The sequence below is a fragment of the Diprion similis genome, chromosome 1 (genome assembly GCF_021155765.1).
Source record: "Diprion similis isolate iyDipSimi1 chromosome 1, iyDipSimi1.1, whole genome shotgun sequence".
In the NCBI taxonomy this organism is placed as follows: domain Eukaryota; kingdom Metazoa; phylum Arthropoda; class Insecta; order Hymenoptera; family Diprionidae; genus Diprion; species Diprion similis.
The window spans coordinates 12,693,047-12,706,272 of NC_060105.1; the positions used below are offsets into that span (position 1 = coordinate 12,693,047).

General features: G+C 42.5%; 1 protein-coding gene across 1 annotated transcript; it reads left to right on the forward strand.

The window, feature by feature from the left end:
- Positions 1–10,766: 10,766 nt before the first annotated feature.
- Positions 10,767–12,114, forward strand: LOC124409243. Its single transcript, XM_046886749.1, has 2 exons — positions 10,767–11,368; positions 11,673–12,114. The coding sequence occupies exons 1-2, from the start codon at positions 10,767–10,769 to the stop codon at positions 12,112–12,114; spliced, it is 1,044 nt and encodes a 347-aa protein (XP_046742705.1).
- Positions 12,115–13,226: the final 1,112 nt, after the last annotated feature.

Here is a 13,226-nt window from a genome sequence, read left to right on the forward strand (position 1 = left end):
CCTCCTCGTAGATATAGAATTCCTGTCCCTGATATGGTTATTAGCGTGTCCCGGCTCTTCCTACAGATGATTTGGATTATGTCTGGGCTCCCTAGGGAATATAGCCATGCTCTCATCGAATTTAACCTCTTCTAGAAGGGATTTACTTTACGTTTTATCCTTATGTCACAGTTTCGTGAATTCTTATTATCTGGTTTTAATAGCATCGAGATCTCGCTTTGATTTTGTAAAGCCGTTTTCGCGGTCTTATTTCCGAATCGGAATCGTCCTCGTGGCCAATAAATCGAATTGGTCTTATTGGTTCTGTTTCAGTAACCAACGTATCATGTGCAAATGGAATTTCTGCTTTTCGATCACATAAGAAATCTTTTCCCAAAATCCCATCACAGTCTAACGGAAGGGTGGAGCGTACCACGTGAATTTTGCTTGGTTTATTTTGTATAGTCAAATTTACAATCCCTAAAGTCTCGATTTGGTCTGTCGTTATTCCGGCAATTGTTGAAATTTCATTAGTACAGATTAATACGTCAGGATGTAAAACTTTAGCTTTTATTAGACTGATTTCTGCGCCTGCATCGATTAAAAATGCCCCTGAGTGTTCTTTTAATTCGGCAGATGTTACTCGAATCTCCTCATTGCTTCGCGGAGATGGTGATCGCGCTCTGTCATTTGAATTATTGGTATCATATGAACGCGAAAAGGAGTTCGGTGAATTAGATCGGTAGAAATTCCGATTTTCAGAGCTTGGTCGATTCCCTGGTCTGATGGTTTCGGACCACCTCCCAGTTGACGATATCGATCTAGAAGTTGAAGTTAGTACCGGTTGCTGAGTAAACGAGGATGAACTAGGCATCGCTGGTGTGTACCCATGAGATGATAAACAAGGGCAACCCATCGGCGGGTACACGTGAGGTGGTGTATGGTAGCAGAACGGTCGTTCATACCGAGTATTTGATTTATATTGAGGTGGGTAAAAACCATGTGTCGCGGGCTGGTAATACCCACGCGGTTCCGGCGATGACCTCCCGCTGGCGCTTGTCGTCGGGTACCTGCTATTCGCAACGCTCGGCGACGGGCTCCTCACACGTGTTTCCCTACCCTCTAAAACTGGGTAATTCGAGTACCTACGGTGCCTGTTATACTCATCATATGGGACGGGGGAAACCGGTCGAGTCAATTGTACTCTTTGTGTTTCTTCTGAAGGGATGATCCCTTGCTCTATCCGCATTTTTGTTTTACAAGCTAATTCGTGTGCTTTCTCCAGGGTTTTCACTCGTCCCTCTACGTACCTAAAGATTTTTAATGGTAATCCCCGCATATACGCGTCTAAACTACTTTCCTTCAAGGATTTTATAATTCCTTCTAATTCTGATGACGGATATCTGTCTTCTAACGACAGCCGAGCTTCGTGAACAAGTATATTCAGGCGGTCGTAAAAGTCACTAACATTCTCATCGCGTTTCATTCTCAATGACAAGATTTCTTGCTGGTAGTAAGCGAATGTTTTATTCGCGGCAAATCGGTTTTTCAAATGTTTGGTCAATTCGTCGATCGTATTGAATTTTTTTCCGTAAGTACTATCTCGCGCTCTTTCTTGTAACTTAGATAACACGGCCTTTACGTACGCGGTTTCAGAATTCGGCGGGACGTATACCGACCCGTTGTGCACGTCTTGAAGAAAATCTTTCAACAGAATGTTCTTCCCGTCGAAAAAGAGAATATTAGCCGTGCTCTGCTGTAACGCGAAACACTCTGCCATAGACGTCATCATCACGCTACTTGCGTCCAAGCCTGATACATTGGATCGGTCCGCGCTCTGGTTTGGCATTTTTGTATCGTTCAAGATAATTTATACACACAAGAAATTTGCGCTATTTTTAGCAAAAATTCAACACACAGATGGATACACAATTGACCAATGGCACTGAATAAAAATTAAAACTAAGAAAGACCTACCTTTCGGTACGCCGGTATTTGTAGGATCGTGTTCCTATAGTCCTATACAGGTCTGTGAGGTTTGTTTAAATAGGTTGAGGTTAATTTACAATAATGATAATTGAATCCTGAAATTGGGGAAGGTCGTCGTTCAAAATAAATGGTTAATATGATTTAACTGGTGAGAGATAAAATGTATTCTTCAAACGATTTGTGAAATGGTGAAACGATAACAAATGAATAATTCGAGGTAACAATTGAATTTGTAAATGATATATAATGAAGGATGTTATGACAATTCGAAAAGAGAAAACAATCTGAATTTATGATATTTGAAGTTGTGGGTATCTTTGGTGGTCACTTGTGAGGAGGATTGGTTGGATTGTTGAATAGGCTACTGGTTGTTGGTGATTGTTTATTAATACAGGTTACGTATCGCAACTCGGGCGTCGTTCGCTCTCGAGCGTCGTCGGAAGACTACTCTCTAAGTTTGTCGCTTCCACGCTCGTTGCAGTAGGTGGAGAGTTCTTATTGGCTAACTTAAACTAAAACTCCCCTTGGCAAGGGGAAGGTCAATTGCGGAAAAAACCCAGACTAGGTTGACCGTTAGGTTCGCCTAGCCATGCGTTTGCAATTTGCATTTGGCGACCAGATGTTTTATGGCCGGGTCGAGGGAAAAATCCGAAGGGTTTTCCGAACCATAAAAAATCTGGCGCGCAAATGTGAGAGCTCGCTTCGTAGCTTACCTGGTCGCTACAAAGTCATATAAAAGATTACGTAGAATTTGTTATTATAAAATAAAATGGTAAATTAGGACCAAGAACATCTATAATGAACGCGCATCAAATCTAGATGGTCGTTTTAGTTATTTGAATTTCTCTCTTCACATAAATAATGGTCTTAAATTATATTGTCAAATACAGAAATGCTCCGCCGAGCCGCTGAAACACACACACTTTTTGCTTTAGTAATAATTGTCCTAATTGTGCTACCACCCCAGCTTGGCGTACTATGACGTCTCTTTCACCAGTGTTGTATACCTGTATACTCAGATTCACGGTGGTCATCAGGAAATCTTACGGTAGAGCCATCCACTCTCGAGGCACCACCACATTTGAATACGGGATTTGAACGTATTCCATGTCTGAAAAAAAAAGAAAAAAAACTGTCATCACACTTCATCGTATAATGTTGAAAAAAAAAAAAATTTCTGACACAACTCACCGATTGAGATTATGATGTCGATTTGTTGTTGTTGGAAAAAAATCTGAAAAAATGCACACATGCATAAATTATTTCTCTTAGAGAGTTTGTATATACTAGTCTGTTTAGGTAAGGATTATCCCGTAACATCATTTAATCAGTAAGATTATTGTAAGCTGAGGGTGGTTATTTCCCAGAGCCGTAAAAAGGTGATAAAGAGAGCCGTATGCATACAATGCATACGGAGACTCAAAAATAGAAAATACAAATGAATTTAATCGTAAACTGAAAGATAATCAAAGTAAAACTAATGAGTAGGAGCAGAGGGCATCGAGGATGTGACACCTCCCCCCTCCGTTTCAAGTGTTAAACGTGTGTTTAACATTTGACGCTCGCGTAAGTGGTCTTCTAGCACACTGGTGGGTATGAGTTTTATTGCCTGTGACTGAGATACGACCGGTGGGTTTTCCATGTCTTGTTCCTTTGTAAAGGCTTCTTCATTGTTCCTATTGTCCGATTGGGGTTTTCCCAAATGCGTCAGTAGAGTTTTCAATGAACTGAGTAGTGCCCCCAGCAGATGTATGCTCCAGCCATAAATTGTGTGCAAAGTATACCCATGGATTCCAACATTGATCAGTGTTTTAATCAATTGAATAGTGAAGTAGACACCCAGGACTCCAGAACTAGCAGTTCCAAACAACATGAATCCATTCCAAAGTTTGCGTGATGTAGATTCGACGATTTTATTTGAAGAATTCTCATCCAATAAGCCTGATAATGATATTTTAGACCCGGAAGTAGAGTGTCCGGCTGCTCCTCTTGCAACTGCGTTCAGCACAGCTGGTTTTTCGATCGGGAACATTACTCGATCGCGGTAGCTTTCCAAATCCTCTTCCGTATAGATACCACTGACAGAAAGAGGTGGCGGTTTGGTATATTTCCAAGATAACTGGGTCATTGGTGTGAGCTTCTCCGGTGCGTCAACGATAACCTTTGGTAGAGGTGAGAATTTAATCCAGGTTCCATCAATGTTAAATGTGCTCGGTTGCAATTCACTGCATTCTCTTTCGTTTGATTTTCTGACAATAATGCGTGATTTCGGCGTCAAAAAGAGCGATTGATTTTGAAATGTAATTGGTATTTCCTGATGACATGTATCTGTTTTTCTAACATTTACCGTAACGGGTACGCATTTAATTAGTTGTACGGCTTCTCCTGCTCGTATGGCCATGTAGCCCGGTCCCTTCATGACGTTGTATGCGAATTCATCTGGTGTATCGACGGCAAGCGTAAGGGTATTCCGCAATACCTGCTCTTCTAGGGCACATTTTTGTTTGATAACATCTTTATAAACTTGGGCTACGGATCTTTATAAACAACTGCTACGGAGTTGCGGAAAGCCTCCGACCACGGAAAGGGCGGGGACTCTGAAAAGTAGAGTCAGCGCGGCGAAGACTGCAGATCTGTTATGGACCCACCGGGCGACACCATGAGCGACGCGAGGACGGTCGCAAGGCGCCGTACGTCTGGGAACTGATGTCAGGAGGGTCCAGGTGTGGAGGAGAAGCAGCAGGTTGTGAGGATTGTGAGGATGTACGCGGAGCAGCATCTGCAGCACCACGGGCGTCTGCTAAGGCGGCCGAATTGGCGAGAACGACAGTAGAGACAGCTATCGGAAATCGTGCCTCGAAAGCGGCAAGGGCATCGGCCGATGTGATGCGGTGAATCGGGGCACCGTCGGACTTACGGAGTAGAATGACGCCCTCTCTATGCCACACATATTTGAAGCCGCGAGGCTTCGCGACAGCTTTGGTTGAGAGGAGTAGCCGGTGAAGCTCCGCAGGAAGAGCCTCCTTCACGTTAATCGTGAAACCACGACCCGGCGGAACCACGGGTAGGTCAGTTGTACGTAAGGTCCCTTTGTTCTTTTTGGCAGCCAGTAGACGCAGCGTTAGGTCTCTAGACGACAGCCTCACTAGAAGTGACAGCGGGGTATCCTTGCGAGCCTTTGAACGAGAAATCAGAAAGCGGCAGACCGAAATGTCCGCACTGGCAATGGTAAGATCGAGCGCATCAGCCAGTCCGATGACGGCAGGGCGAATAACATCAGCTGAAGAACAAGGCATTCCCGAAATTATGACCTCCGTTTCGCAGAGGCGAGCGGAAGTGCGAAAATGCTCCGTTCTATTGGTTTCATGCAGACGACGCAGATCCCCGACCGCCTCTTGCAGCACGTGATTTTGGGCCTCAAGTTCCGCGATAGTAACAATACAAGGGGGGTTCTGCGCCACGAACCCTACTTTACCGGCCAAGCTCCCTCCTGGCACCCCAGACGCAAACCCTTGAAGGTTACCCCCCACCCTCGTAAGGTAAGATGTGCTCTGTCGATCGATCGTCGGTAAAGAAATCCGCCGAATTAGCACGATCATCGGTAAAAAATACCTCAAATTCGCTGGATCATCGGTAAAGAATGCCGCAAATTGCCGTAGGTTTAGCCCCTCGAGCGTTCTTCGTCGGTAAGCAGTGCTCTGTCAGTTACCATAGGTCTTACCCTTACCAGGTAAATCGCGCTCTAAAGTACTATGCTCATCGAGCGGGATCAAGAATCTGCCTTACCGAGCGCAACCGCGACCCTCAACCGTTCAACGCCGAACCCTCGCACGTTGAGCTTCTGGAAGGTTCCATGAGTCAGCTTCGAGAAGATTCTCCGACGATCGAGGGGTTTCGAGGCGGAAGTGCGACGGGGGAGGCTTATGCAATGACACCGACAAGTTACGACTTGACGTCGAGCGGCCCGAGGTCAAAGGATTGCGGTGCAACGTTGAATATGACGACCGTGATTAAATTCTCAGAATTCGGGCTGACAAACACTTTTTGGAATCGGTCGACAAGTTTCGACTTGACATCGAGCGGCCCGAGGTTAAAGGATTTCGGTGCGACGTTGAACGTGACGACCCTGAACGAATTCTCGGAATTTAGCGCTTGGTGGGAGAAATATGGTATAAAAGCCAGAATTTCATGTCAGAACGTTATTCTCACAACGATTCTCCAGCTCTCATGAAGAGAACCTCTGACAAAGTACAACTACGCCGGCGAATTGATCTGTTCTTAAAAAATTTTGAAGACTTAAAAAAAATCGTTGATCAAAAATCTGAACTTAACAAAGTGACAAAGAAGTTGGAAAGTTTGAAATTGTGAAAAAATTAATACCAACAATGGATTTCACAAAATTAAACCAAATTGGCAAACTGCAAGAATTCCTACCAACGAGGAAGCTATCCGATTTGGAAGTTTTTAAAAATTACCGAATCACAAGTATCAGGAGGGTACAGACTCGATTTGGTCAACGAGTGGTTGTCGATGTGGATGCGATGTCCAGCGTCTTTCTCCCGGCACGCATGGCAAAGGTACTCTGCGAGGACGACGGTCTGATGCAGAACTTGGTGCAGGCTGTCGAGGAGGATCGCTTGCTGCTGAAGTATCTGGGCGGTCAATATAACCCGCTGGAATTCACCGATGCGTCTACTCTCGAATAAGTTTGCACTGAATTTAAGTTTTATCGAATCAATTAGAATAGCACTAATTAACTTTTGAAAAAAAATGTTGTATAAATTTTCAAAAACTGTGTTTTATTATTATCAAATAAAGAATATAGTTTTTTAAAAAAATACAAATTTTTTTTTAACGTATATGGATACGTCCAGTTTTTTTTCTTACATGTGTCTGAAACACACAAACAAAAATAATGTAACTTTAGAAATCTAATGCATTACTCGCTTGAGCAATACGGCGCAAGACTTCTTTTTTCTTCCGAATTTCCTGCATGTTGACACAACTAGCTCAGCAACGCTACTGTTTCGTTTCCCACGATGGCCGTGTACTTTATTCCTTTGTCATGTTTATAAAATTGTCGAATCCCTTCCTATATCGACCATTGTCGAGCTCTCGATCCTTGTCGATCACGAGGAACCCATATTTGTCACCGTTCCAGCATGCCACACACAAGTCTTTAAACTCTGTGTACGTCATATCGGTGTTTACGTGATCGTTGTATACGTGTCTCAGGTTCATTTCGTCTTGTTTGAATAAGACCAGCAGGTTAGTGTTATCGCGTACGAGATGCTTGGGGATCCGCGCGTACGTCTGACAAAGATAGAAACAGTCTACGTCATGATGTCTACCCATACAAAAGTATGCGCGTACGTTGTCCTGCTTCTCGCACGCTACGTCATCTAATATCATGATTGAGTTAGGTTGCGTCTCGTTCGGTGCGATGACGTGCTCATGCTCGTTAAAGGAGAAGTATTCAACACCGTCGACGCTTTCAAGCACTTGACTGAGAAACTTGTATTTCGGTTGATTGAGAGATTTTGAGTAAACGTACAGGTTTTCAAACATCAAACCGTTCGGATGCGTTACAAGTGAGAACAATGCGTTGGTTTTGCCACAGTTAGAAGGTCCACGAAATACCGCACGTACACTACTCGGTAACAGTTCACCGTGGCGTTTTTTCGGTTTTTCATTTTGCTGCGTATATTTGTCAAAGTTCACCACAAGTAGCTTGATCGATTGTGTCTTAAACTTCATCTCGAACGTGACTGCTCGATTTTCTATAAATGCATCGTTTATAAGGATTTTCCTTCAGTCGAAGAGCGAACATGATTGTGCACACACGCGATCGTAAGCGATCCTCGAAAAAACAATCACGTGGAAGAGGATTGGTGAATAGCATCATCAACAAACTCCCGATCGAGTTGCATGTTCCCGGATACCAATATTCCAGTCCTGGTACAAAGTTGGCGAAAAGACTCGCGAGAGATGATCCCGGTATCAATCCTCTCGACGCAGCGTGTAAGGAACACGATATAGCATATTCGAAAAATCGTGAAAATCTCGAGGCTAGTAACGTCGCGGATAAAATATTAGCCGAGAAAGCCTGGAAACAGGTTTTAGCAAAAGACGCAAATTTAGGCGAAAAAGCAACTGCTTGGGCTGTAGCGAACACGATGAAGGTAAAAACAAAGTTAGGCATGGGTTGTCGAAAACCCAAGAGCGTTCCCTTAAACAAAATCATACGCGTGGCAAAGCAATCCATGATACCGAGCCACAACGCGAAAACTAGCATCAAATCTGCACTGAAAGGTGCTCGAGAAGCTGTGAAAAAAGAAGGTGGTAAACATAACGTGCGATCACCGCGCATTCAACCGGTACCCTCAAAAGTTGGTGGATTTCTACCTTTTCTCATACCTATCTTTACCGGTCTAAGCGCTACGGGTGCATTAGCGGGAGGTACTGCGGGTATAGAAAAGCTGTCAACGATGCGAGCGCGGCTAAACGAGAATAAGAGGAAAGTAAACGGCACAACAAAACAATGGAAGCGATCGCATTAGGTAAAGGTCTCCATCTTAAACCGTACAAGAAAGGTTTTGGTCTTCATCTTTCAAAAAACTAAATGTGACGCTACCACGACGAGCGTTGACCAATTGGGATTTGTTGAATTATGCAAAACTTATGAAAATTCCGTATTTCCGAGGTGTCTTTATGCGAAACGAAATGCCCAAAAACGGGCCGCGTGAAAACGAGGCAGCCGTCGTCAATCTTGACGACAAAGAGGGTCCTGGGACACACTGGGTTACGTATAAGAAACGTGGCACCGATGTCATCTATTTCGACAGTTTCGGTCTGTTCACGCGTCCGCGGCACAATTATTGGAATCGCGTCTCGCACGACGTGAACTCCTACAATTCTAATTAAAGGATTGTAGGTACTTCTGGATAAGATATTGATTGACTCGGAGTATAATATTTATATTTAAATATATTTAAGTACGAATCAATATGGTTAGAAGTTTACAGTTGTAGTTACAAAATTGGTTAGAAGTTAGTTTGGTGAATGAGTTTCGTTTGTTTTCGATAGTTTAATAACGAGAATATAAGTTAGATATTCCCGGAGCCAATGATCTTTAGTTCAGTTTCGGGGCGATGGTACTAGTGTGTACCACCGAGAGGATCGTTTTAGACTCAAGTTTTAGTTTCGAAATGTTTCTGAGGTAGATGATAATAGGAGTCGGAGTTTTGGTTTAAGGGTAGGAGACGGAAGTTAGAAAAATTCTTGGTCCTGATTTCTGATTGGTAGGAATATAACAAATTGTCGGATTGGTTCAGAAAATGAAAAGGAATGGCGTAGAAAGTGGGGAGAGGACCAGGTAAGAGTGTAAAAGTTAAACAATAGGCGACCGTGTCGCAGCCGCATTGTCCAGGCTGGTTCCCGTACACATCTGTTGACCAACTGAGTGTCGTAAAAAATGGGAAAAACCCATGTGGGTGAAATTCGTGCTATGATTTGACTCGCCAAAAAGGTATTTATTACTTGATTTGAAGGTCCCGAATAAGTATATTGTTTGCCAGATGTGGGATGGTTACAGCTGCCGGACAGCGCGGCACGGACTGACCTGGCTGAGGCCATATACCGGGTTCGGCATGTCCGTACTTACAATCTAATGACTCTACATATTTTTTGCTATAAAATGTATACGTCGCAACACGGTCATCTTCAACCTCCGTTGGACCTCGTGCAATATCTCGGCGTTGGTAGTGTAAAATATAACGATGAAAGATACCAAGATTACGGTACGTTCGATTGCGGACACTTGTGTCTGAAATTTCTGAGCGGTGAGCTATATAAACGTCGTACATAATTTAGTGAAGGCAGTCTAACACTTGCAGCCATGGATGATTCGTTTACGTTAACGATATCGGGAACGTCATCGATTTTCGAAGCGCAATATTTCCCCCCGATCGAACTTGCTTCAGACAAAAATTACACTCTTGGTCTCGTTGAATTGTTAACCTTCAATTCCATTCCCAACGTTGACGCTGGCCACAATAAATTGTACATAGGTGATAAGGTAGTCACCATATCTACCGGCAGCTATGAAATTGAGGATATCGGAAAGTATGTTCAAGACGCTGTGAAGAATACAGACATTGAAATCAGCATCAAACCTAACAATAATACGTTATGCAGTGAAATCAAATGTAACCACGTCGTGAATTTTTAGCCTAGTAATTCTATTGGTCAGTTTCTTGGATTCACACCGCGTGTATTTTCAGCTAAACAAACTCACCAATCGGATATGCCTGTAGCTATTCTCAAGGTCAACGCGTTGCGAGTCGAATGCAGCATTACAACGGGTGCCTACGTCAATGAGCGCAAAGTTCATACTATTCACGAATTTTTCCCCATCGTTCCACCGGGATATAAGATCGTGGAAGTGCCGTCGCACGTCATTTATCTTCCGATCACCGTTAAGACCATAGATCACATACAGCTTCGGTTAGTAGATCAAGACGGAGACTTGGTTAATTTTCGCGGAGAAGTTATAACTGTGAGACTGCACATCAAATCGCAATAAAATATGGGTATTGTATATAACAGATTACCCAACAAGAGTTATATTAGTAAGGCGGCATGTCCCGATCAAGTCAGTCATCGATCGATTCCCAAACCGTTAACAATTCAAAACGTGGAATTTCTGATAGCTCTGGGTCTAAAAGTGACACCTTTTGGAAGAGGAATTTCCAACTAATAAAACTACGGTTCTGCTGTTTCGTTGTCTGCTACGTACTATGGAGGAGGAAATCTTGAGCATTCAAACACCCGTCGCCTTCGATGAGTCGATCGCTCACCAAGAAATACATGCACACAAGCCGTATGTGTCATCAACTTTTAACAACAGCGATGAGATTCGCATCACCGTTCAGCATCAGGATTTATGCATATTACCAAGCAAGAGTTCGCTGCATATCCCGGGAAAATTGCTCAAATCAGATGGCAGTCCAGCAGCGATTACAACCCTGGTCAACAATGCCATCTGCCATCTGTTCGAAGACGTACGGTACGAGCTAAACGCTGTAGAGATTGACAAATGCAAAAACGTTGGTCTAACCAGTCTGCTAAAGGGTTTCGCTTCGCTCAACCCTGGTCAGAGTTGGCTTATGGAAAACGCTGGATGGCTCGATGTTCGAGAAACGAAAAAATTAACTGACGCCGATGGTAACTTCGATGTGGTTATTCCCTTGAGCATGATATTGGGCTTTGCCGAAGACTATCGCAAGATCATCGTCAACGCGAAGTATGAGCTGATTCTCACAAGATCAAAGAGCGATTCAAATGCCATTGTTCGAAATCAAGACGAAGACTTTCGAATTGTGACCGATCAAGTGGAATGGTTAGTACCGTACGTGAAGCTTTCGGATCAACGAGAAAGCGTCTCAAGGATTCAAGAATGCATGTCGCTGCGTGATGCGTAAACGGTTTACGTAAAAGGTTTGGAGACGAAGATTTGGCTGCAGAAAGTTCTGGGTGAAAACGTTCAAGTTGTCGACCCAATGGATTTGGGTTGTCCGTCGTTGCAAAAATTGAACAAAATGTCAGATACTAAATTGAACTGTACACATCACTCTATATTACATCCAAACTGTGCTGCTCAAAACGTATTGTTACTGCGAAATTTTCCCTACTGTTTGCAATAGGGTACTGTTGGAAAAAGTGGCGCAGAACTGGCCTAGCTCCTCTATTCAGGAAGCAACACATTCAATCAATAATAAAGACGCGTCACATCTCTACTCATTCAGAAACTTTTTGAAAGCAGGGGTATGTCTAACTGCAAATCCTAAAAAGTTGAAGTCTTATCGAGATGTTGAGACATGGGAGGGTTGGAAACATATCACTGGAAGATATGGTGATTCTATAGGATTTGAGGGGGTTTATGGAGAAGGAGATGATATGATTGAATTTTTTGTATCTCAAAGAGTTATGATCATGAAATTCATAGGAAAATATTATCTAGCATCGAGAAATCACTTTCTTATGTTAAGTGATTTAATATCCCAAAGATACATACCTTTGGCAACTTGTAAAATAGGTGAAAAGTTGGAACGGCTAAATTATCCGCCAGTTGAAAAATTAGAATGAATTTTTTCATTACGGGATCAACTTCTCAAGAAGTATGGAAATAGTGGTTATGCATCCCTTTCCTTATGGGAGGCAATTTGCACAGGAGAAATCCTTAGTAGAAAATCTGATAAAGCAATCAATGAACAAGATTTCAAAAGGAAAATGAAGAGAGCCTATATAGAATCACAGGGAGAAACCCAAATTGAATGGTTATCAAGTTTCTATGAGGAAAACATTGAAAACATATTCCCACAAATAGATGAAACTTATCTATTTGAGTTATTTGGTGTACACAGAATTTCGGATCATCCAACGATTGATGAATTAGCTAGGGCTAGAAAGAATAGGTCTATAACCTGCAAATATAGACTTACAAATCCTCATCTAATAGATGTCGTTACATGGAAATGGAGGGAATATTTTTCACTATTTTGTGAAGCAGTTCACTATTGTACCAGAGGAATAAGAGAGCTCCTAATACTACCTTGATCAAGGCCTTAAGAGAAGGGGTCTCAGTATCAACATTTTTGAAAGGTTATAATTTGTTAGATCGGAGACATATTAAATTCGACAAAACATTCGAGATCCCAGAAGATTTCGGATTATTCGAAATGATATCCGATGAAGCCTTATTCTTAAATATTGATGAATCGAAAGCTGAATGTAAGAAATCAGGAGGTATAGGTGCATTCCATACGAGAAATGTAATCCTATCATGGTTGAACTCATACTATAATAACCCTGCAGAATTCCTTCAGAAAATAGATCAACAAGGATTTGCCGGAAATTACAATGAATTTTAATTCTGTCACTCTACAAACAAGGATATATGCCAATACATTAAAACAAGCAACAGATAAAGTTAGAGGAAATTAACACACCGTAATAGTCAATATGGACTTCACAAAGTGGAATTCCTACATGAGAGAGGAGGAGACAAAAAGAATATTTCAAGGTTTTGACCATTTATTTGAGCTTGATCAAGTTTATACTAGAACACATGAAATGTTTTCACACAGTATAATGTACCTAGCAGATGGTACTGTAACACCCTTTCACCGGAATGGAAATCTTATAGAATCAGATAGATGTTGGACCGGACATTTAGGAGGTATAGACGGTCTTCGTCA